Raw genomic sequence first — 27,189 nt, 5'->3', positions numbered from 1 at the left:
TAGGGGAAATTTACAGTGAAGCAATTCGGTAATAAAGAAAGACTATCCCAGTATCATTCAGTGGAATGTGTGAACAAATTTCAAGTTTTCAAAAATGATATCTACATATACAAATTTGCAGTGCACCTGTGGTATAGAAAGACTCATCCAATTTTCTTGGTTCGAAATTTCTTTTATGCAAAACCATTTAGCTATTCATGCATTACTCAGAAAAAGAAAACAAAAAAAATGAGAAACCTTACCCATACAAACAAACAATAATAGGAAAGCAAATCTCATCACCAAATTGATCTTTGGAATTTTGATATTTGAAATTGATTTACAAATCGGTGTTCAACACTCGATAATTGAGGTACAAATAGCCACACCCGTGTTCTACACTCAATGGTTATTGATCATCTTGAAAGATTAAACCTCATTCTGTTAGGTGCCCACAGTTTTCCATTTGGCAATGGTAGCAGATCACAGTAAAGTGATTTGGCAGTAGTGAAAAATGAAAAACTGTTGCACTATCTTTCAACGTATTGTCGTTGTTCATCGTGAATATTTTAGGGCTTTATATATACTATTTTTTCACCAGTGTTATAAAGAGATTTTGAATCCAATTTTTCCATGTTTCAAAGTTTCTGTTCATAGATTCAAAACTGCCATAAATCCTCTGCACTTAATCGTCAGAGAAGATTACACTACGCCATCGTCAGAGAAGATTACACTACGCCATTTGGAATAAGGGAAAAATTACCCATTATCAGATTATACTACAGCCATTTAGCAATATGATATTATACTGCAGCGGCTTGGCAATAGCGAAAGATAACCCAGTGTCTTTCCATGGAATGTCGTTATTATTATAATAGAGCAAATGTTCAGAAATTTTACAACCATAAATATCTAATCAGTTTTCACCGGTGATACAGAAGAAGGCTTTGAACCCCTTTCCCTGAAGAAGGATTTTGCATATGTGAGAAGCAAAATCCTGAGCATAGCCGCCAACGCTCTCAATCATTACTTCGTTCATTCAGTTTTGAAGTAAAATGATTGATAAACGACTCCAACTCCTTCCACGACGATCCTCCCTCTGCCACGGCCCTCTGGGCGGCCAATCGAAGTTCCTTGGCCCTCCTCCTCATTTCCACTCCCTCTCCATCTTCCCCCATCACTCGCTCAATCGCCTTCTCCACCTCCTCCGCCATCACCAACTCAGTCTCATCTGCCTTCGTCCACTTCTTCACTTCCACGCCCACCTTTAGCTCCCTGGCCACCAGAATCGAATTCGCAAATTGGTCGGAATGCAGAGGCCAAGCCACCATGGGAACCCCAGCGCTGATGCTTTCCAACGTCGAATTCCATCCACAGTGCGTTACAAACCCTCCGGTGGCCTTATGCGCTAAGATGTCAAGTTGGGGCGCCCAGTTTCTCACCAAAAACCCGCGCCCCGCAATTCGGCGCTCATACCCTTCCGGAAGCAGTTCGCTAATCCAATCCATCTGCGCTTCCTCCGACGCCGTGAAACGGGCGCTGTCCGCGACCCTAACAACCCAAAGAAACGACCGCTGAGTCGCCTCCAACCCTCGAGCCAATTCTTGAAGTTGTTGCCGAGTTAAAGAAGACGCTGAACCGAAAGAAACATAAACAACCGAAGCCGGATGTTGGGCGTCCAACCATTTCAAGCAACTTTCAACATCCGAACTAGTACTATCCTTCGTACCACTCCACACAGATTGAGGAAGGAGAGGACCGATGGCCCACAGCGGCTTCTCACAGTAATCTTCCCGCATGAATTGGGATTCCAGAGATCGGAAACTGTTGATAAGATACCCTGCCGCGAGGTGTAGATAGTCTGGCTGCCGAGATTTGAAATCAAGCCATCTCTGTGGAAGGCACCTTTTCTGGGACACAACGCAATCCGGAAGTCCGCGCCCCTCTTCCTTCATAGCGTGGTAATAGGCGCTGAAGCAATTGTGAACGTAGGCTGGGGCGCCATACTTGGCCGCCACGGTCTGAGCCCACCCGAGCAATGGGTCGTGCACAATCACAACTCTATTCGGACCCAGACTGCTTATCAGATCTTCGAAAGGGTCCCTGAGATTTTCCATGGCTTCTAAGAGAGGAATAAAATGCACTGGGAAAGTGTGCTCCTTGTTTTCAAGATCTGGCAGCTCTTCTGAGAAGGAGGGCATGGGTAATTCGTGGAAACGAATGAGGAAGTTCTGAGGATCCCATCCCCTAACGCGATGTAGAGCTTGATTGATATGTGTAGAAGTAGTGACAAACAGTACATTTAGACCTCGTGCAGCGAGGGCCCTTGAAAGGTGAAGCAACTGATTAAGGTGGCCCTGTGCTGGCGATGGCAGTATCACCACCTGAATTTCATTTCTTCTTGCCAACAATGTCTCGGTGGAACCCATTAATGGCAGACCAACGATTTGCAGTAAATATAAGCTCTAAAAAGTCGTGCATGGTCGTTCTCGCAGAAGCTTGAAAACACGTTATCGAGCTGCGATGCTCGTGTCACCCCAACTAGAGAAAGATCCACGCTCAAATGGATGAAGGGGGCAGTATACTTATCCCGTGAAATTACCCAAAGAGCCAAAAACAACGGGAATCCATTATCCATATTAAAAAAAAAAAAAAAAATTAACATTGCCTTAAAATTAGCAATCCAATAATCTTGGTAAAAGCAAATTTCATGATCGGAAAACAAAGCAGCAAGCACGTACCTTCTCTATTGACGAGGAAGCAGTGATTGCCAATTTCATGGCCGGGATTGTTGTTTGCAGCCGTAATAGTCTAGAGGGAGGAATTGGTCGGAAAGTTATGGAAATTTTCGTCAGATTTAGAGAAAATTTGGCAATGATTTTGTAAATCCAAGGTATAGTTGTTAAATTTCAAAATTTTAAGTGTTTTAAAATTTTTTGATGGTGTTGAATTCATTTTCACCCTCAAAAACACTATTCAAACACTGTCTTTACAAAATTTTGAAATTTTTACTGAAATTCTAACCACTTTTAATCAATCGTGTAAAATTTTTTATAGAATATCCAACCACTTTTAATCATCAATTGTGTGAGCAATTCCTGAGCAATTCCTCCGCTTCAGTAGAGGCCAGGATTGTTGATATGTATCGTAATATTTAACATTTTCGTTTGTCATGTATTCCGTTAGGCAAGGATTGTTGGTATGTATCGTATTATTTAACATTTTCACATTTTCATTTGTAATGTATTCCATTAAATAAGGGAAATATTAGTCAACTGGATCCTCAACCCCTTGTTTGTATATATCGTAATATTTAACGTTTTCATTTGTCATGTATTTCATTAAAATATGGAAATATTAGTCAAGTGGATCCTCAAACGATCTACACTTCAACGGGAGATATGAACTTTTGACTGACAGATTGATCCACGAGTAGCTTTTTTTCTTTTTTAATAACTTTTGATGCAATGAATCTCAACGAAAAAATTTATGATTTTGCGAAGTTTTGTTTCTCCAAATAATTTGTTGAAATTATTTATTTTTAAACTAATTTCAAACGGATTATAAATGTCTTATAAGCCAACTATTCTATAATAAAATGTCATTCCGTTTCAAGCACCGCACCTGTTTAGCACATTGTTCCTACAATAAAAAAGAAAATCAATGGGAAAGAAAATTTGCAGTTACTTTGTACGGACTCTCATTTTCCATGAAGTGATTATTCAATACTAAAAAGGTGTGAAGCAAATTGAAGTATCATTTAAATTTTAGTGGCGTATCTCCTTTAGGGAGAAGGAGCACTGTAATAATGTCTGCCATACACGATGCATCATCATCTCGCCTTCACCTTTCAGCATGCCATTCATTTCTCAAACGACTCCCATTTCCTCGATGACTCCACCATTCGACATGGATTTTTATATATGTTAAAGAACCGTAGATGTATTATGTACCATAAAAGAAGAGGACATTTTTATGAATTAAAAAAAATAGGAAAAAAAAACTTATTATTTTAAAAGTTATAAACTCTTACTATACATAAAGCTAATAAATTTGTAATTAAAATACATTTCAATTAATATAAAAATAAACTACATTCAAACTTAATATGTTTACTAAATCATAATACTGAATCATGTAAAACCAATATTCGAAAAGCAAATTGAAATTTAATATGTTGCTAAATCATAAGGCTGAATCATGTAAAACCAATCTTCAAAAACAAATTGAGAGGGGACTAACATGTAAGTATTATTGTGTTTTGATAAACTTAAAATCATAAAAGCAAGAGAGCGGACTAACATGTAAGTATTATTGTGTTTTTGATAAACTTAAAATAGTCAGGACTGGACTATACTTAAGATGCAAGTAGAGTTTTGTTGGATCTGGGCCTAATTTGTGAGTATCCTTTTTTATAATAGGAAATGTAAATAAGTAGATTAATTTAATAAGTATTAAAATAATATATTAAAATTTTAAAATGGTAAATAATTAAAAATATATTTTTCTATATTATTTTTATTAATATAATTTTTATGTTAATTTTATTATAAATTTAATTTTAATTAATATTTAAGAGCTTTCTATATATATAAAATTGAAAGAATAGTATATCCTTTTTTAGTTACATAAAATTCATTTATCTATTTATATACGAAAAGATAATTTATTTATTAATTATTAAATTTCTAATTAAATTTTCTTGTTACTATTTCTATTTTTTATTAGTAAAGTTTATTCAGTTTATTATTTTAAATATTTATGGTCATTTCACTATTATATTTTTATAATAAACCCCAATATATCATATAGAAATAGTCGTAAAGATGATCTATGATGTAAAAAATAGTTAAACCTCTCTAATATATATATATATATATATATATATAACTTAAAAAATTATAATTATATATATATATATATATATATATATATATATTTGTAAATTTTGTAATACTATATTTTCATTTGTCCAATATATCACTCCGATTGGGGCGGGGAATTGAACTGGTGACTTCACATAAAAGAGTGTCTTAAGAAGGAAATCGAACTAGTGACTTCACATCAAGAAGAAGCGTCTTAACAAAGCACTCAATCACCTTTTATCAAATACTCTCTCTCTATATAAATTTTTTAAATTTTATATTAAAAAATATATATTTGTATTTTCTAAACACTTTCCACATATATACTTTTCACATCTACATAAAGAAATAAGTAAGCTTTCCAAATTTAATATAATAAAATATCATATTCACATTAATTAAAAAAAACAGTATCAATTTTTTTATATAATATCAAATAAAACATAAATAAAATAAAATAAAATAACATATTTATATTATTTAAATTATTTAAATATAAATTTTATTTACATATAAAAATAAATTAATTGAAAATAACGATAAAATTATAGTTAATATTTTAAGTGTCTTTTAATATGAAAATGTATAATTCCAATTTGAAATCGATACACTTATACATGAAGTGTGTGTTGAGAGATGTATGTATTTTAGCATTAAAGGAATAAAGTCATGTTGAGAGATTTATGTATTTTAACTATGGATAGAAAGGAATAAAGTCCCTTCAAGTGAATACATTATTTACATTTAAAAATTGCTATTCAAAATTGTAATTTCGAATTTGTTTCATCTTGTGGTATCATTATTTAAAATTAGATTTAGATTTAATTTTGTTAATAATTTTATAACACTATATATATATATATTATATGGGTAAAAATGAATTTATAGATTTTTTTTTTTTTTTAATTTTCATCATTTATAAAATTTAATAGAAAAATTAATACTTTATTTCAATACTTATTATGTTAATTTATGTTTTTACATTATTTATTTACTATTAGTATTATAGGAAAACAATACTTACAAATTAGGTTTAAATGATTTAGAATTCATCTAATAAAATTATACTTAAGTCTTGTCCTAATTTGTTTTTTCTTAGAATTTATCCAACAAAGCTATATTTACATCTTAATTCTGGTCGAGTCTTAATTTTCTTTTATGATTTTGGATTAGCTTTAGTCAAATTTAGAAAATATGAAATTTCCATATCAGTAAACAATTTGGAGGCAATTAACTGAGGTGACATGGCTCTTGTCAATCAATTAGCTTAGTAAATTCGAGTTAGAGGGCTTGGAGTTCAGTTATGCACGTGTGATTGTTAATTTATTGTAATGTCCTACTTGATCTTATCATAATTTTTATTAGTGTTTAATTAACCTGAAAATATTAACTCATAATTATTAAGAAATATTGGTGAAACTGTAATTTTATTTGTCTTCTCAAATTTAATTTTTCGATACGATATGGTCTCCTCTAATTTATTTCCAAATTAAATATCCATATCCCTATATGTCTTCTCCAATCTACTTTTGAGTAGGTATGGTCTTCTCCAATTTATTTCCAAATTAAATATGCATATCCCAATGTGTTTTCTCAAATCTACTTTTGAGAAGATATGACTTTCTCCAATTTATTTCCAAATTAACTATCCATATCCCAATGTCTCTTCTCAAATCTACTTTTTAGAAGATATGGTCTTCTCCAATTTAATTCTAAATTAAATATCCATATTTTATTCCCAAAGTGTCTTCTCAAATCTACTTTGAATAAGATATAGTAAGAAAGAAAAGTCAATGATACTAAAATGAAAAGATGAAAGGATAGTCATGACATTAATGATAGGTGGTTGAGGTGCATGAGAGAAATAGACATAAAAGGGGAAGGAGGATGAGAGGAGAGAGAAATATTATTGGTTTTGGTTTTAGTTTTGGAGGATTTTGTTTTGGGAGAGAAATGTGGAGAAAGAGAACGGAGAGAATAGAGAAAAAAATGAGAGAATTCAAACTTGGATTTGGAGAGTGTTGATTTAACCTAGACATACTACCGCTGGTTGGATTTGGAAATCCGGAGAGAATAATGAGATAAATGAGAGAATTCAAACTTGGATTTGGAGAGTGTTGGTTTAACCTGGACATACTACAGCTGGTTGGATCTGGAAATCATTCCTAGTTGGTTGTGAAGTAAATTCAGTCGATTGCCGAGAGGAGCATCCCAACAGAGTGGGGAGCATATCAACCAAGCGGAACATGTAGTCTTCCATTTATTGATTACTTATGTAAATTGTTGCAATGAAATTCTTACTTGTTTAATATGTTGTAAATAAATTTTAATTGTATATTGTCATCAAATAAATGTTGAGTTATAAATAAGTTATTTCCCTTTTTATTGTGTTTAATCTAAATAAATTTATTTTTAGGTAGAGGACTCTAGAATGGATCTTCACATATGTTATCAGAGCCTAAGTTCAAAATCTAGATCTTGAAACCTACCTACTAGCAAAAAAAAAGCAACAAACAACATTGCAAACAAATTTAATTATATTATAAACCAAAATAAATTGAATTATTAAATAACATTGATCATAAATTTAAATGATGGAAAAATAATATTTTTATGTTTTTTTTATTATTTTCCATATTTTCATCTATATATATATATATATATATATATATATTTGGAAAAATGTCAAATTTACTTTTTCCCTACAATTTATAAAGGAGCAAAATTTACCATTACAAGATGTAACCACGATGTAAAAAGATAATTATAGATTTAACCATCAACATTTTGAAAAATAAAAATATTTTGAAAATAAAAAAATAAAAAATATCACAAAACAATGGTGTTAAACAACAGGGCAAGTATATAAAATTTTAAATTTGAACTAAGTTTTTAGTGTGGAGCATTTGAAATAAATACATTGATAGTCTCCTTTGAATGATGAAGAATGAGAGAACATGCAATAAGTTAGAGATTTTAAAGTTAAATGAAGGGTTACATGTCTCAAAGATCACAGAAACTAGAAACTTCCTCCCTGCGCACCATATACTTTGGCTGGTTATGAAATTACAGTGCAAAAATTATGCCTCTATCTTAGCCCTCATATCCCAACTTTTGATATATCATCAACATATAGAAGAAACCTTTTGCATCTATCATCAACATATACAAGAAACACCCATGACTGAGACCAAGTCAAAGATTCCATGACCACAGTATACCCATCCTCACCATCTTTGAAGTACTATCACTAGCTTGGATATTGATGCTACTTAGAGTGAAAACACTCCAAAGAAATCAAGTTTAATATTTTTTTTTCACGCCCTCAAGCACAAACCTTGCAGTAACCCTACTTGTCGTGTATGATTTCCTGACCAAAAAAAATTACTTACATTTCCTAACAAAAAAAAATAGTTACAATGCTTTAAAAAAGGGTCATAAGTATTTACAATCATAAAATTACTTACATTTCCTAACAAAAAAAATAGTTACAATGCTTTAAAAAAAATAAGTATTTACGATCATAAATATTTACAGGGAGGAAGCTCCCAATGTTTTGGGATGGAACCTAATTACAAGGCAACGAAATGGGGTTATAGAAAGGATATTGGCACACCCAATATCAAACCACGAATTTCAGTGAGATCATAACCATGAATTTCAGTGAGATCATAATCATGAATTTTATTCGAACTTAGTTTGAAAAGAAAGAGCAACCGGAGAAGAAATTTTCCTGGTCTGTAACCACTTTGTCATTGCTTGCAAAGTATGTGAATGCGTTGGCCGTGAGAGGAATTCTTAATGTTGTATTTGATGATGAGCAACTTGGTGTATGTGAAATCTTGCAGCGTGTACAAGCTCGTCCTCTGCAACACCATCTTGGAAGAAGACAATAGAAAATCTGTTTATATCAATAATAACTTTATGGGATCACAAAAATAACTATTTTAGTGTATCTTAGCTTTGCAGGCAAAAAAAAATTCTTAGAATCAGGTGTAATAACTTATTCCATAACTCTTTTACTAACTTATTCCCTAACAACAGAAAAAATATCTTAGAATCAGGTGTAATAACGTATTCCATAACTCTTTTAAACCAACGAATAATAGCGTATTCCATAACTCTTTTAAACCAATGAAAAAACAGTTTTCTATACTGCTATCAATTGCATATCAATGTGGGCTGGCTGCATATGGAATTTAGTCTCTCCAAAAATTGTTAAATTTTTTTATTAAGAAATAATATAATTTATAAATTATACCATTAATAATTATAATACATATAATTTTAGCATATATATATGAAAATTAAAAATGGCTCTACTTAAAAAAATAACTTTGAACTAAAATAATAAAGTAAACTAGACATGGTGAAGTTATGTGGTTTTGAGCTCCATGTTTATGAGAACCTATGGTATTGACCCATAGTATTAATGGGTCATATACGTTAAACAATATGCTTAGAATTTTATGGTTAGTTTTGTTATAATGTAAATTAACATATATAACATATTAGATTCTAAAATAAATTTGATAAATTATTTACGAAAATTTTAACCTTCTCACAATATTACTTGTTAATAATATGTGTAATAATTTTAAAGTAAATTTGCCAACTTATACATAATAGATAATAGGTAATTTTATAATAGATAATATTAACTTTTTGACAAGATAACTTGCATATTTATTAGTTATAAGTTATTAGCTTATCTTATTAATATTTCATGTTTTTTTTCTTTTTACTTTGAATTTTATATATATAAACTTGTATGGATTTACATATTCTCCATTTATTACTTTTATTATTTGTTAATATAGGAGACATATCTTTAATAATAATAATAATTTATTTATATGACCTTGGTTATATATATATATATATATATATATATATATATATATATATATATATATATATATATATATTAAATTCAAAGCATATTTATCTCGGTTTGAATTACGCATAATATTTTAACCTTAGTTGAATTTACTTTTAGAATGTGTATATTAAGGGAAAAATCATGATTCCAAGTTTTTAACATACAAATATAAGTGTTAAAAAAAAATAATAACAATAATAATAAATAAACGTGAGAAGAGATAATACACATACTATTTTGTGATCCTTATTCAACTATGACATAAATTTATGAGAAGATCATTTGTGAAACTAATATTGCAATAAACATAAAATTGTTTCTACTCATATATCATCTGGAGAAATTTAGTTAGAATGATATATTCTTTTATATTATCGTCATTTAGGAATTATAGAGATTTGAAAGAGTTATAGTAATGTAATTTGAAATAACCACTTGGTATTGATCTATGATGTGATGAAAAAAAACAAAATACAACATACATTTATGGTTATTTGCTAAAACCTTGCTTCAAGGACCAATTTTTTATATGTTCCCCAGGAAATCCTAAGATTCATAAAATGGACATAAATGATTTTAAAACATAGTATAAAGGTTGGGAAGGAGAAACTAATTCCCATAAAAAGAAGGCATGACTAAAAGGGTATTATTCACATTAGTATTTAATTTAATTATTTAAACCAAATTATTAATTAACTTTAATATTAATAAATAATTATGGTTACTAAATAATTTGGTGTTAATAAAGCATCAGAGCGTGATTGACACGTACATTACACTAGTAACCTAACTAGTATCAATAGAAAATTTGTAGGTTATGTAGATCTCACACATGAGAAGACTTAGTAGATCCTTGGGGATCTGCCCAACATTAATAAGGCTCATTTATGAGCATAGTAATATATATATATATATATATGTGTGTGTGTGTGTGTGTGTGTGTGTGTGTGTGTGTGTGTGTGTGTGTGTGTGTGTAAGTCCTAAGTTGCAACAATAAGTCTCGTATGGAACAGATAATTGAACAATTCAAAATGGTGAAGACGCGAGGAAATCAAAGTTAAGGAAGATCATCACAAGGACCTCCTACAAATAACCCATTGTCATCACCAGAGCTAGCTCTCATCTTGCGTTCCCTAGAAGCAATTAATGAGACTTTAAGAGGGTGCCAAACAATTGAAGTGTAACTGGAGCACCCTCCATCAGGGTTGGGAAATCTTGAGGGATCAAGAGACTCTGATAGAGGACCTCCAATTGAGGACATTACTAGGGAGCTCCAAAATATTCAGTTCCCAGACTTTGCTTGAGGTCGTGCCAGCGAATGAGCAAAAGCCTAGTTAGAAGGAATGAGAAGGTGCTTCACACTAAGAGATTATACTTCCAATTCAAAAGCTAAAATAGAAATATTCCAACTCAGAGATAATGCTCTGAATTGGTGGGTTAACTTAGAGCGTCAACTACACCTCACTCTAGACAAAGTTACTTGGGAGTTATTTGAGGAGAGATTGAGGAAAAAGTACCTACTAGCATATTATGAAGAACAACAAATAGGAACCTCCCATGCTTTGGTACAAGGAAATCGTACGGTAGAAGAATATGATATTAGATTCATGGAATTGGTCAAGTATGTCTCCTACATGGATATTGATCAACGCTAAGCAGATCGTTTCATTTATGGATTGACCCCTAAGATTAGGGTAATGGTGTGGATGTGGAAACCATCCTCAGTTGGAAAAGTTTTGGAACATGCTCGTTATGTTGAAGAGCACTTATATTTAAAGGGTGGAAACAAAACCATTTTTCCACAACAACCAAGGTTTATGGGGAAGGCCCCTCACACCTTCTCTAGGGGCAGAAGTTTGAGGCCACTGCCATATGGAAACAGGGTTGTATCCAAAGCACCGACAGTGAGGATTTCAATGGTTACCAATGCAGCTTCACCCGCAGCTTCAAGGGCTCATGCAAATCAAGGTCATACGTGAGGAGCGACAAGTAGGGGAAGGGGTACCAAGGGAAGGAACTCTTTCCAAAGAAATCCACAACATTTTGTTCAAAGTCTACCACGCATCAGTTGTTGGAGATGTGGGGACCTCATTACCATCACGACTATCCTGAGTTGCAAATTGGTAACAACCATAGAGAAGGAAAAACACCAATGGGGGGAGCAAGTAGCCACCATTGAATATATGCAGCAGTTGATAACCAACAAGTTGAACACCAATCTGTCATGGTAGAAACCTCAAGTATGATAAACAAAGTAAAAGTTAAAATTTTGTTTGATTCTAGTGCTACAGATAGTTTCATTTCACCAGTTGCATTAGAAATATGTGTGTTGGCGGCCTATGAGCACGATGACTTTAAGAAAGTTGAGATGGCTTCTAGGATAAAACAAGCAGTAGGACCTAGTGTTGACAAATGTCATGTGAACCTCAAGGTGTGTATAACTAAGTTGAAGGCATACGTCATAGCATTGGGGACGTACGATGTGATTATTGGAATGGACTAGTTAGAAGCTCATTGAGATTTGGTAGACACCTTCAAAAAGAAGGTGATTTGTTTAGATGATGAAGGTAGGTCAATTGAGATTTGTGGTATCAATAGAGGAGTGTCCCTACGATTCATATCCATGATGAAGGTAAAACATTATCTTTGAAAAGGTTGCAAACTATATGTGGTCAAGGTTGTAAGTGACCAGAAAGGACCCTCCCTAGATCAACACCCAATTTTGTCATAATTCAAGGATGTTTTTCCTAAGCTTGAATTACCTCCTACAAGGGAGATCAATTTCAAAATCGACTTAAAACCCAGTGCAAAACCAATATCTAAGACACCTTATAGGATGACAACTCCATAACTTTGTGAGTTGTAGATGCAATTAAAAGATCTTTTAGACTTTGGATTTATCAGACCTATTATTTCACCTTGGGGTTCACCACTGATTTTCGTGAAGAAGAAGGATGGTTCCTTAAGGCTATGCATAGATTATAGGGACTTGAATAGAGCCACAATAGAGAATAGGTACCCAATACCTAGAATAGATTACCAATTTGATCAAATGAAGCGAGCAATGATTTTCTTAAAGATCGATCTACAATCTGGATACCATCAATTGAGGATTAAAGAAGGTGACATCTCAAAAACTGCATTTCGAACTCGGTTTGGGCACTATGATTTTGTAGTTGTTCCATTTGGTTTGACCAATGCACCAATAGTATTCGTGAGCCTCATGAATGGTGTGTTCAGGAAGTATTTGGACCAATTTGTGCAAGTCTTTCTAGATGACATTATTGTGTATTCCAAGAATGAAAGGGAGCATGAAAAGAACCTAGGGGTTGTATTGACTTGCTTAAGGGAAAATCAATTGTATGGAAAATTGTCAAAATGTTCCTTCTTTCAAAAGAAAGTTCATTATCTTGGGCACATCATTTTAGGAGAAAGGATTTCAGTTGACTCGAAAAAGGTAAAGGCCATAATGGATTGGCCAGTATTGAAAAATTCTCATGAGATACATATTTTTATGGGGCTAGCAAGTTATTATCGTAGGTTTGTGGAAGGATTTTCGAGGATTGCAAAACCCATCACCACATTACAACGAAAAGGGGTTAGGTATGAATGGGCATATGAATGTGACACTGCATTCAATGAACTAAAGAGGTTACTAACCAATGCACCGATCCTTTGATTACCGGACATGAAAATAGACTTCATTGTCTGCACTAATGCTTCAAAGCAAGGACTGGGAGAAGTATTGATGCAAGAAAGAGGAATAATAGCTTACACATCTAGAAAATTGAAGAAACATGAAGAGGTGTATGCTACCCATGAATTAGAGTTAGCAGCAATTATGTTAGCTTTAAAACTGTGGAGACACTACCTCATGGGGAGAGTATTTGATTTAAGAAAAGATCATCAAATCTTGAAGCACCTATTCACTCAAACAGATTTAAATGCTAGACAAGGGCAGTGGAGTGAATTCATGAGTGAGTATGATTTTGGGATCTCATACATTAAGGGAAAGGAGAATGTGGTGGTCTATGCACTAAGAAGGAGGCCACAAACATTATTCCTAGTACCCTTGAGGGTAAATTTGAGGGAACGTGTGTTGAAGAAACTCTTTGAAGATAGTTCGTATCTAAAGGTTATATCAGCATCCAGAGTGGGAAGCAGATACAACCAAAGTTTGAGGAATATCTCCTTGAACCAGATGGACTATTTAGATTTCAAGGGAGAATGTACATACCTAAGGAAGGGGGTATAAGAGAAAACATCCTTGAAGAGTCACATAGAGCACTCTATTGTGCACATCCTAGACTGAAGAAGATGTATGTGGACATGAAGAAATTCTTCTTTTGGGTAGGTATGAAGCACAACATAGTCTAGTTTGTCGTCAAATGTCTTGAATGTCAACGAGTGAATGTTTATCATCTCCATCTTGCAGGACTCCTACAACCACATGACATCCCTATGTCTAAATGGGAGGTAATTTCTATGGATTTTGTTGTGGGTTTGCCACTCACTTCATAGAGGCACAATGCTATATTGGTTGTAGTTGATAAGTTGACCAAAATTTCCCATTTCATCCTAGTGAAAGACACTTACGATGTTACTGATGTGGCACAAGTTTTTATAAGTGAAGTTATTCGACTACATGAGTTACCACAAAGATCATTTTTGATAGAGACTCTCAATTTACATCTAGGTTTTGGACAAGTTTGCAATCAGCACTAAGGACCCAGTTGAACATGAGCACTACCTATCATCCATAAATAAATGGGCAGACTAAAAGAGTAAATCAGGTTATGGAAGACATGCTTAGAATGTATGCCATGGATAATCAGACTCAGTGGGAAAGGTACTTACCATTAGTAGAGTTTTCCTATAATAACAGTTACCAGAGTTCAATCAGGTTGCCCCCTTATCAAACTCTATATGGGAGGCCATGTAGGACACCATTGAGTTTGGAAAAGTTTGACTACTGAGTAATAGTTAGGCCGGAATTAGTTCAAGAAATGGAGGAACAGGTAAGACAAATTCGACAAAGGTTAAAGGAAGCACAAGGTAGATAGAAGCGTTATGCTGATATGACTGATCGAAGTTATGAAGTAGGATACCAAGTTTTTATTCATATCTGTGCCAACAAAAGCACCATTCAATTTGGGAAAGGGACGAAGTTTTCACCTTGGTTTATAGGACCTTTTAGGATCAAGGAGAAGATTGGACCAGTTTCCAATCATCTTGTATTGCCACCCCATTTGCATAAAACTCATGATGTTTTTCATGTATCTATTTTACGACATTATGTTTCTGATGAATCTCACAAATTGGATTGGAGGGAATTTCAAGTCTCGGATGTGGGAACCATAATGGTTGAACCATTACACATATTGGACAGTAAGGTTCGACAGTTTAGATGTCGCTATGTAACAACCCAAAATAAATATCTAATTAACTTATTAACATTAAATTTAAATCAGAGTGGCCTTTATCTAGCCAAACAATCATGTAATTAATTAACTAAATTCAAACTATGAATAGTGCTTACCTGTGCTTACCTGTGGTAGAAGTAGACATACCGCAACCAGGTTTTGGGGACGACTCTCCACCCAACCGTAGGCTCAATTGTGCAAGGAATTGCTACAACTGGCCACCCCCGAGCCCTCAATCAATGTACTACTGCCAGTGACTCCTATGTCTTAGAACACCATTCTCCCAAGAGAATGAAATATAGAATCTTGGAAAGATGGAATGCCTCCCATCCTCCTCACCATCTAATAAATAGAGCAAACATTGGATGGTAACCACATGCACACACTCCATGTGTCTACATGCAACTTTGATTTTTAGCTTTCTTGTTTTATTTCTTTACTTTTCTTTTGATTTTTAGCTTTCTTGTTTTATTTTCTTCTTTTTGATAGCTTTACTGATTTTTTTATTGTTTTCTTTGTTTTATTTCTATTTATTCTTATTTAGAGCTTTAGTATAGTTATTACTATTTTTATTTTTATTATTTTTATTTATTTCCTTGTATATTTTTAAATATAATTTATTATTTATTATTTATGATTTATTATTTTTATTATTTATTATTAGGTGATTTATTATTTATTAATATATATTATTATTATTTATTTGTATTATTTATTATTTATTATTAAGGGGAGGGATATTACATACTCTCCCCCTTTAAGGAACTTCATCTCGAAGTTATGTTGAATTATGTAATATGTATTATTTTTATTATTTATTATTTTATTTACTTCCTGTTGCCAACACCCTCTGCTGAACTAGTATAACTAGCAGGCATCGAAAGTCCCTAACACCCCGGGAAATCTCAAGGAATCTCTGTCCTTTTTCCTACTTTCGGCACCAGGCTAAGCCTGACCCGGTCTGTATCCTAGTCCAAGGCTGGTCCCAAGGCTCGCGCTTGACTCAGACCTCATCTGCCCAAAGGCAAGCATCCAGTCCAGTACTCAATGACCCCGGGCATCTCGCAAGGCTGGCCCACTCCCTCCACAACTACTAAGGCGCACAGCCCCAGACATCGAAGTCCTTTACATCCCTTCCAGACTTTGGTATCCCAATCCAATAACAGGCACCTAGCCTAGAACATCAGGCACTTGGCCTCCTCAAGATGGTCCCATAGCTCTTCTAGATCTATCCATCAAGAGCTATACACAAGACAAAGGAACCACTGACATATGTAGTGTTGATTGAGTTTTGTCCCAGCCCATATGGTGTTACTTATTCTCCCTCGTGCGTATGGGCTCGCACGAGATCATCAAATAAACCGGCCCTCTCGGCCCATTTGTGGAGTCCTGTGAATCATCACATCTCCACATGCATCCAATGCATTAACCATACCATCATAGTATCATAAGAAATAATCCACATGCCAACTCTTGCATGTCATCATAAGAACATTCATCTTTGTTAATTGCAACATTATGAATAATAAGGAACTGCATGCTCATGCATGTCATAGATTTGTACGAAACTATCGCATGCTTCAGTTATACCATCAACATAGTTATATTAAAGACATATCATGACTTCTCATAAATGAATCACATGTCAATAATCCTCATATTATAGCATCATAATTCCTATGCCACGTTATGCATATCATATCCATCATGAGTATTGAACATTAAATACCTATCATCACTTAGTAAATGAATATGTCAATATATCTTGACATAACATCATAATACCTCTGCATATCGCTACTATCGTATGGATACCTTATCACTATAAGAACCATATGTACATCATTATCTTCCTACCATGATAGCATGAAACATCGTCAATATGTTTTCATCAAGTTGTCAATTAATTTTCAATAATCAGTTCGACTTCTTTCTACTAGGTAGTTGATTATTTACACCAACGGTATAATCATCTAAGTACATCATTAAATTTCACATGAGCCTCATCATCTTGAGTCTTAATCTCTTCCCTAAGGAAATTCTGGTGAAATTCATTGAAGATATTACTAGTGATACCATCATTATTTAAATCCCTTGATTTTACATCCATTTACCCTTTGGCTTACTGATTCCAATACCGTTATATGCAATTGCATATAAATACTAGGTCATCATGATTTAGGAATTGAAAAATATTAAAAACCATACTTGGATTGGAACAAACATTATATTCAAATCTTTAAACAAAAGTTTATTAAATCATTTTTACAAGAATAATCATGTTTATTTATTTGTAATAAAGATTTTTCAAGTTTAAAATATTACAATCGTTCATATTTAGGATGATAAAAACAAATGAGGAACATATTAGGGAAAATATGTAGAGTAAAATTTAAGAATGAAAATTCAAAACTAGAATCTTATGTAAAAGAAGGAATATTAAATATTAAAAATAAATTTCAAGTAATCTCCACATACTAGTAAATTTGTATTTCTTTTTAAGCAAAACTATATAAATTTTGAAAATGTAAAAAAACATCTTCATTTCTGAGGAGAGAATGCATGTACTAATTCAAGATTTCAAACGACCTTGGGTTTCATAGATAAAAGTTAAATTATCAACTAATAAATCAAGGCCATACTATGAAATAACAGATTATTAAATTCAAAAGTTTAAATAATTATATAAAAATTTGATACTAGAGTTATTAAATTTTCTAAAAAAATTTAAAACTTTAATTTCATTTAATTAATTTCTATCCATACCAAATTTATTTAACAATAATAAAAAATAATATTAACAAAATAATTTTTATTATAAACTATAGAAAAAAACCTAAAAACAATAATTTTTCAGCTACAACACTAATCATTGTTATTCTCCAGAATTTATTCATAAGCCAAAAATGTATTGTAAATTTTTTTACATATTTTTAAATATAAAATTTACATTCCTTTCCAATTCTGTAATATAAAATTTATGGTTTTTATGAAATTTTAAATATAGAATTTATTGTAAACCAAAACCCGTATCGTCTTACCAACGAATATTTTGGACCAATTGTGAAAGAGGAAGGAAAAAATCCGGGGATTATAAATTCCAATTTTCATTGAAGTGGTTCAGAAGTGCAATTGCAGTGGGGATACTTTAAAATTTGTTGCAGTGACCATTTTGTTGCAGTGACCATTGCCTTACTTCTCTTACGAGAAATTGTAATTCTAAATTGATTTTATAATCACAACTAAAACTGAAATTAGCTTTTGTGGTTCTAAAAAGTTGTGAAAATTAATCAAATTAATAAACATATATATCATTTATATTATTAAAATAAAAACAGAAATAAATATAAGACATCAATCAAACATCGTGTCAACTAGATTTTAAAACGGAATTATTATTAAAAATATATATTTGACAAGTGAGAGCGCTGAAGTCATAGCATTCACTCGACTTTTAAAATTTTGTATCTTCCTTGACATACAGCAGGTTGCTATTTTTGGAGATTCGAAAATTTTGGTTGATTCGGTAAATAGGAGAAATCACATTTTGACGCCACACCTGACCGGTTGGAGAGATAGGATCAACTATTGCTGGGACCGCATGGTTGATAGTACTATTGACCACATCAGCAGGGTTAAAAATTCTACAGCTGATACACTTTCTAAATTGGGCGTCATCTCCACTCCTGGACTTTGTTTTCTCGAGATATTTTCGGAGGGAACTACATTCCAGATCCAAGATTTTGCATTGCCGGACTTTTAATTCTCGGAATTTGATAATTTTGTCTCATCAGCTGATGCTTTTCAACTTAAATCATGTTTTTTTGTATTGTTTACAGAACATAGATAGTTATTTAGCTACATAGATAATCTGTTTTTTCATCCTTGCTGATTATAGGAGCATATTAGACAATATGTGGCATATTGAACTATTTTAGAACAATTCGGATGTATCCATATATTTTTGGACTCTTATATTTCTCATATAATATATTGAAGCTTTTTCGTTCTGAACAAAAAAAAAGAGAGAGCATCAAATTTATACCATGCACTCACGTTGTTGTTACGACTAAATATGGCAGACATTATTACAATTTATTACAACGCTTCATAATGGAGGAGAAGGGTTCCTACAGAATAGCTCCTTCACAGGCCACACCTCACTCTAACATACAGAAAGTTAGACACTAACATCTTGTGCATTCAAGATTCTGCAGAATCTTGATATCATCCTTCCCTTGCCCGAGGGAAACTTCAAAGTATTTCTGCAAGACTTCCAAATCTAGGTAATAGTGTATCAACCTAGGATTCTTTATATACAGTTCAGTAGCCAACTCCCTCTTTCATTGAGGAGTCAAACCTATCTAGAGTAGGTTATCCATATAAGGAAGCAGATTCATAAGTTCATTCATCACAACCTTGATATGGAGGTTGGAATCAATGTTTTAAAATTTTGACTCCGACTCGAGCGAGGGTCGACTCCGACTCGGTATCCACTCGGACGGCTCTATTTCAATGACTCGGTCGTTGTAAAAAATACATTAAATATTTATTTATTTTATAAAAAAAAACATAATTTTAAAGATTTTCATTCATGTTTCCAAGCACACAGCATTAGAATATAGATGGAAGACAACATATGATCAAAGTAGGCTCATGAATATATCCATTATATCAAAATGGCACCCAGTGCACTGTCCAATACATACATGGTCATGAATCATGATTCATGATATAGAGATCAAAACAAAAGCACATAACCAAGGAGGCTAGAAATGGCCTCTACAACAAAAGTAAACTGTGACCAGTACTACTGGCTAGTAGCTACTACCAGAAGAGCCAAGATCATGTCGATCAATCTCTGGATCATCATCAGAGTCAGACAGGGGGCCCCTTGGCTCCTCCTCATCATCATCTCCAACTGCAACTGTAGAAGTGGTAGCACTAGCAGGTTGTGCAGTAGATGCAAGCTGAGATAGACGAGATATGCGCTTCTGTTGTGGCTGAGTAGAGGAAGCACCTGCAACTGGAGGACTGGCTGGTTGTGAGGCTAAGGCTGGTACAAGTGGATTAGGATCTGCATTCAACTGAACATCATGTTCGAGTGATGCTATCGTCTGTAATTCAAAATCCATATCCTCATCAGAAGCAAACTCTGTTGGATGACTCTCCACTACCCAATCTGATGTTGGATCAATGTCTTCTAACACAATGGGATCTGAATCGGGTCTTTTGTTCAGTAATTGGTTGCGTCTGAGCCAGAGGTTGTATTAGACATAGACTAGATCATTTAACCATTTTTTATCCAAACGGTTTCTCTTCTTTGTGTGAATCCTCTCAAAGACGGACCAATTGCGCTCACACCTAGTAGCACTGCAAGTTTGACTCAAAATACGAATTGAAAACTTCTGCAATTCAGGACAATGTCTACCAAAAGCCTCCCACCATTGTGCTGCAAAAAACATAGGAGTGTAATGAGTTAGCTCAACAAAATTACAAATTATATCCAACTTTCAAATTATAAACGATTTAACAAAAAACTATTAAGAATTTGAAAATTGAAATTTTTGTTTACCTGGCTCATCTGCTTCTCTTGCAATCTTTGCTAGGTTCTTCCCAAAGGTACCTGAGGCATTGGTGAAGGTTGTGACCTATCGGTGTATCTCCAACTGATTAGACTCCAATGGGATCATGCAATCAATGCAGTCACAATCCATCTCTAACCTCCCCCCTCAAAGCTCCTGTCTCCTTAGCTTTATAATGATACCGTGGGTTCAAAAAATACCCAGCTGCATGTATAGGGCGATGGAGTTGATTGTTCCATATTTCATCAATGATTGCCCAAATGGGCCCATACTTAGCCACTTTATCCTTGTATGCCCTCTTTATTTTCTCCTTTGCTTGATCCATTGCCTCATAAATGAAGCCCATAGCCAATCTTTCCCCATCCACCAACCGCGACACCTTAACCAGTGGCTCAACAACCTTCACAATCTCTGCTACCTTTCTCCAAAATATTTCTTCATTAACTTTCTTTTTCAAATCTTTGCCTTCCAGTTTGTGAGACCACTGGCTTAGATTCCATTCTTCACTGGAAAACATCTTTTGCAAGTTTCTATGTTGTGAAAGCATAGATTGCAATGTCAAAAAATGAGTAGAAAATCTAGTGATGGCAGGCCTAATAATATCCCTGCCCCCAGTGTGTTTCCTCATGAGGCCCAAAATCCATGAATGATTGTAGATAAAGTTTGTTATGGTTTTTGCATGATCTACAGTGTTTTTGACCCAATCTAATTTTCCAATATCCTCAAGCATGAGGTCTATGCAATGTGCAGCACATGGGGTACAAAATATGGTCTTGTGTTCTTCCTCTAATAGTTTACCAGCGAGAACATAGTTAGAGGCATTATATGTGATGACTTGAACAACATTAGCCACACCCACCTCCTCAACAACCTCATCCAATAGCTGAAACAACAATTTCCCATCTTTTACCTTATCAGATGCATCAACTGATTTTAAAAACATGGTTCCCCATGGGTAGAAGATAAGAAAGTTTATAATGGTATGGTTTCTTTGATCAGTCCATCCATCTGACATGATGGTACATCCTGTTCTTGCCCATGAGCCCTTGAAATCTTTCAAATAGTCATTAATGGATAGAATTTCTTTCTGCAAATGATACCCCCTTAGCTCATGCATAGTAGGGCCTTTGAAACCTTTTCTAGTAGCATGTATGGCATCAAACATAGGCTCATAATATGGTGAATGGGAAGCATTGAAGGGGATATTAGCATCATACCACTGTCTAGCTATGTAATCACAAGCAGTCTCCCTCAATTCTTTCTTCCAATGGTCATCTAAAGTGGGTTGCATTTGACTTCTACTAGCTTGAGGACCATGTGCATCTGATGGAGAGGAGGGAGTGAAATAACTTTTGGTATTCATATCACCCTTTTTCATTCTACCCTTTCCCTTTTCTTAAATAGACTCAAAAGATATCGAAAGGGGTTGGATGCATCAGTACAAGGGATAGAGGAAGAACCCTCAAAATCAAAATGGGGGTTGGTAGCCATCATTTTTTGTATATTCCTCTTCCTCCCAATTTCAACCTCTAACTTTTTTTTCCTAGCCTTATCTTCTTTAAACTTCTCAAAGCTGGCTAACAATTCCTTCCTAATCTCCCCAATTTCTGGTGAGGTACATGGAGTAATTTTGCCTCTAATCCCCGCCAAGTGTTGTTTCAGCCTATTAATGCCCCCAGGACATTCCTTAATTTTCCTATGGCAAAATTTGCAATGCATTTGACTTTGAACCATTTCAACATATGCCCAAGCAACATGTTTCACTCTAGGTGCCATTTTTTGACTTGGAAATGAAAGCAAACAATCTGAAAATGAAAAAAAAAAAAAAAACATTGATTCAAAGTTCATTTCTTTCACAGAAAACACTCTTTAGGATTTTTAGATTTGCACATAAAATTTAATAAGCAAAAACAGATTTCTACAAGTGAAAAAAAATACCTCCAGGCACAAACTGCCTCCTCAAGCTTGCTCCAAGAAACCAACTCCTTAATGCTACTCCAGATGGTTGCCCAAGAAGCTCCTCACTCCAGCTACAATGCTTGCCCAAGACTCCTCACTGCTGCTCCAAAAACAAATTCAACAACTCCTCACAAACTCTCACTGAAATTCTCACTCAAATGCATGAGATTGCTGTGAGAGAATAAGAGGGGTTGAGTAGGTTAAATAGGGTTTGGGAGAGGGAAATGGACCCTAAAGACCAACAAAACAAATAAAATTTCTTTGGAGTCCCCCAAACTCAACAAATAATAATAAAAATTTTAAAAATCACATTTTTTTAAGTGATCGGGCCGTTGTACGTAACCTAGCCAGGTTGATATGGGCTCGGTCGAGCCAGCCAGGTTAATAACGAGTCGGCCGAGTTGTGTAACAACTCGGCTGGCTCGGTATTAACCCAACCGGCCAAACCGGTTACTTGGCCGAGTCGCAATTTTCAAGCCTGGCTCGGACCAACTCGGCCGAGTCGGTTCCAAGCCGACCATTTTTTAAAACATTGGTTGGAATCCGTTTTACCAAGGCTGGATTAATATGTATCAAATGACCCGGTTAGTGTCTCTCACCAACTCCATTGTTGAGTATTTTCATGCAGATATCCATAGATATATAATCCATAATGTTAAATCTTAGCAAGGTTCATAGAAATGAATCATCATCATGACTTATAAGACTTAGTGGTTTTTCCTACTCTCTCAGGGACTAATGTTCATTCCTCACCAGTCTTCTTGTTGTCTTTTTCTTTCTCCAATTTCTAAGATTGTGGAAAATCTTAAGATGTTCCTACAATTAAGATTATGAGGCCAAGGAAGAACAAATGCAATTATCAGAACAAGATATTAAATATAAAAGCAATGAAAGTACACCACATGTTAGCGCATTCTTGTATTAACATTATGTAGCTAGGATTCCCAATAAGAGCAATCCATCCTAGGACTTAGTCCACAAGCCCTTACCCTAATCCTTAGGTTTTATTAGCTAGGGTTTCATATCTGAACCCTAAATTCATACAAACCCTAGAAGTGCCATAGCATCTTCAAGAGTCTTAGGATTTTTTCCACAAACCCTAGATTTTTCGTGTTTTGACTCATTCAGGGTTTATAATCCCTAAAAATTACAAGCCCTAGATATTCAACCTAGGTATTCAATCTTGATTAGCCAAAACCCTAGGGACTTTGCCAAGACATGCAATCTTTTAAATCCTAGACCCTCACAAGCAAAGTACTCATTATATAGTAAAATCAACAATACAACTTTATTACGTGAAACTTACTTAAATAAAGAATTCAAATGTTAGAAAAATTAATCGGAAATACATAAGTTGGTCTATCACCAAGATATTTTCCAGACTTCAAAAGAATCACGTCTAAGATTTATCAATAATCTTTCCTAGGGCGCGACCATTGCAGATATTTTCATGATATATTTTAGAATACATTAACAATATGATTATGCCAAGGACCACAAAGATTAATGTCTTGGTGAACAATAGCTTGAAGATATAAAGTATGAATACCAATGATTTTACTAGCAATAAAAACTACTCTATCAATTTTATCCTAAGAGATAAAAACAAGTCAAATCAAACAAGCTAAACTTGGTATCTTCAACCTCATGACCGAAGACATGCATTCAATAATAGAAATTCAAATATTCTTCATTCTTGACTTTCTTGGAGGGATCCACTACTTTATTTTTTGAAGCCTAATGCTTTCCCTTCCTTTTATTTCCATTTGATCTATTAGGACAATTATTTTTGTAGTGACCATATTGATGACAACAATAGCCTTGAACCCTTGGAAATATCTTTGTTCCCTTGAGGAGTTGGCCTCTTGTTTGGGTTCTCCCATTGAAAACCAAATTTCTTCTTCCCATTGAAATTCTTGGATCGTGCAACAAAAGCTTGTGAATCAGTTTTTTGAAAGTCTACCTTGGTCTTGAGTCTAGCTTCTTCTTCCAAGCAAGCAACCAACAATTTTTCAAATGTAGGCCTCTCCTTTCTAGAAAAAAATACACTAACAAAAGAATCCCATTGCTTGGGTAGACCATTGATCGCAGTAGCCACTATTTCAAATTCAGAAATCATTTCTCCCATGCCTTGAAGTGCATCCCTTATATGAGATATCTTCATAAAGAAGGAATCCATTGATTCTCACCGTGTTGGTCGTAGATCATGAAGTTGATTCCTAAGGAAGATCATTTGACCATTAGTATTAGATGAATATATGCTTACTAACTTGGCATACACTGAATCCTTGGAAATTTTATATCCAGACACATCAGGAATCAAGTGATCCTTGAGAGGCTCAAAGATAACTCTTTTAGATTTGATTTCTAACTTTTGTTGTTTGGCCTTTTTAGCATCATCTTCAGGTTGAGCAACATTTTCTCGAACATATTGCAGAACATTGTGCTCTTCTAAGACCAAACCAATCCTCTTTTTCTAAGCCTTGAAGTTTTTTGCTCCAATGAGCTTGTTTCCTTCTTCGCAAGAAGGATCCATTCCTTCACTAGCCTTATTCATTGGTAAGTGATGATGATGAACGAAAGCTTCTTCCTTCAAGAGTTTCTTGTGAGGATTGATCAAAAACTTTCTTCCCTTACTCTTGCTTTGGTACTGTGTTAGAAAAATTCATGTACAGTGCATTACAAGCAATAATTTTCTTATTTTATGAATTTCATGTTGGGTGTGGAGCCTAATTATCTTCCTATTTGTTCAGAGGTTTTTTTTTCAATCGCGTTGGATCCATGTTCCTATTGGGGCAACAACGCCGCTCGTTTAATCATTGTCACCCCTCCCTAGTGGGGATTTGGGGGCAGTGCCTCCGAAGCTAAAAATAGATGAAATTTTTCCTTGTAAAATATTGTATTTTCGTATTCAATCTGGGTAATTCATTAAGCGAATGATTTGACAGTAGAAGTTACGTTAATTTAAGTTTTTTTTACCTAAAAGGCACCCCCTCAGTTTATATGAGGGAATTGTATTACAACTGTGGATTATTATTCTGCGCGAGAGAGAGAGAGAGAGGAGACTATGTGAGAGTGAAGAGGAAATTACATCGGATCTATTGTAGGTTGTATCTCTTCATTTTGTTAGATAATAAAAAAGTAAGGTCTAAGTAGTACTCAGAGGATCTCCGAGATTACCTGAGACAAAGCAGCACTGGAATGTCGAAGAGTGTCTGTACTAGAAACCCATGCATCAAGTTATTAGCGGCTCGAATCGGGTGAGATGGAATAACACAAAAGAAAACCATGCCATGACGAGTATTACCTCCTCGAACCTGATAGACACCAACTTCATCCTTTTTGGGACAAGTAAGACAGTAGTAACTCATACTCCCTGCACAATGGACCAAATGAGTAGAGAAGCAGTTCTGGGCATTTTTCAAAATGGAGTCGAAAACTAGAAGCATGTATCCATATCAAGAAAGAGAGGAAAGGTTGCAGGGTACCTACTGGACAAAGTTTGACTCAATTCTCCATCGAAAAAAGTATGGAAAACTGAAACCCTCTTTGCTGCAACAAACCCTTAGCCTGCTTGCAGAGCCGAGCATCAGAGAAATCACACAACTTAAATGAATCCACATGCAGCAGGACACTGAGAAAGCAGTTACGACGTTAAACCCTGGGCGTCGAGGTCCGTTGGATCGCCAAACCCAGATCCAAAGGAGCAAACTATGCCTGGTGTCCCAAGCTACCAGACCCTTCTAGTGTCGGGTCCGTAACATTAAATGTAAGAGCAGCAGGTGTCACGTGGGATACCATCAGCTTTATTCACCAAAAAAATGATATTAAAGCTTAGGTAGAGAAGCATGCCAAGTTGGGTTATAGCTTCGATGTATATACGAATCATATATTAAAGATTAATCCATTAAATTCATGGTAGGGTTGATATATGTTATATGGTGAGATTTAATGTTTATAACTTTTTTTTTTTAGGATTAATATGTATTGTTGTAATATGTGCTACAAATGGTATCAGAGCTCAGGTTCACACACTAATACTTCTGGACACACACACATATAATAAGCAACTAAGTAAATGTGAATGTGAACCACGGGGGATTCACTGGGGGACCAATACCATACCATGTGCGTTCATATTGGGGGATATATATTGAGAAAAAAATGACATAATATACTGGGGGATATATAGGGGGTAAAGAGTTATTATATTAACAGGTATAAAAAATGGAGCTCAAAGTTAATGAAAAAATATAAGGGGGTATAAAAAATGTTAATGAAAAAATGGATACCTACAATATCTAGTGAAATTAGGGGTTTTTAAATCTGGAAGGTGTATTGGGTTTGTATTGGTAGGGGGTTAAATAATGTGATTTTTAGAGGTATTTTCCAATATGTAGTCAAATTAAGGGTATTGTTTAATATTCCATGAACGCGCGTGATATGTCAGATGTTCGTTGAGTGAAGCCCCTGTGATATGAACACAAAGATCATCA

The 27,189-nt window shown here is 34.3% G+C and overlaps 1 protein-coding gene across 1 annotated transcript; it reads right to left on the bottom strand.

Annotated features, from left to right (window-relative positions):
• Positions 1-373: 373 nt before the first annotated feature.
• On the bottom strand, positions 374-2,503 carry LOC149204333 (zeatin O-glucosyltransferase-like). Its single transcript, XM_089393273.1, has one exon. The coding sequence runs from the start codon at positions 2,406-2,408 to the stop codon at positions 999-1,001; it is 1,410 nt and encodes a 469-aa protein (XP_089249399.1). The 5' UTR covers positions 2,409-2,503; the 3' UTR covers positions 374-998.
• Between the last annotated feature and the right edge of the window lie 24,686 nt (positions 2,504-27,189).

Source organism: Pinus tabuliformis, chromosome 1_2 (assembly GCF_031772625.1).
Source record: "Pinus tabuliformis cultivar Carrire ecotype Pingquan chromosome 1_2, CPIR1, whole genome shotgun sequence".
Taxonomy (NCBI): Eukaryota; Viridiplantae; Streptophyta; class Pinopsida; order Pinales; family Pinaceae; genus Pinus; species Pinus tabuliformis.
This window is presented reverse-complemented; position numbering and strand designations above follow the sequence as displayed.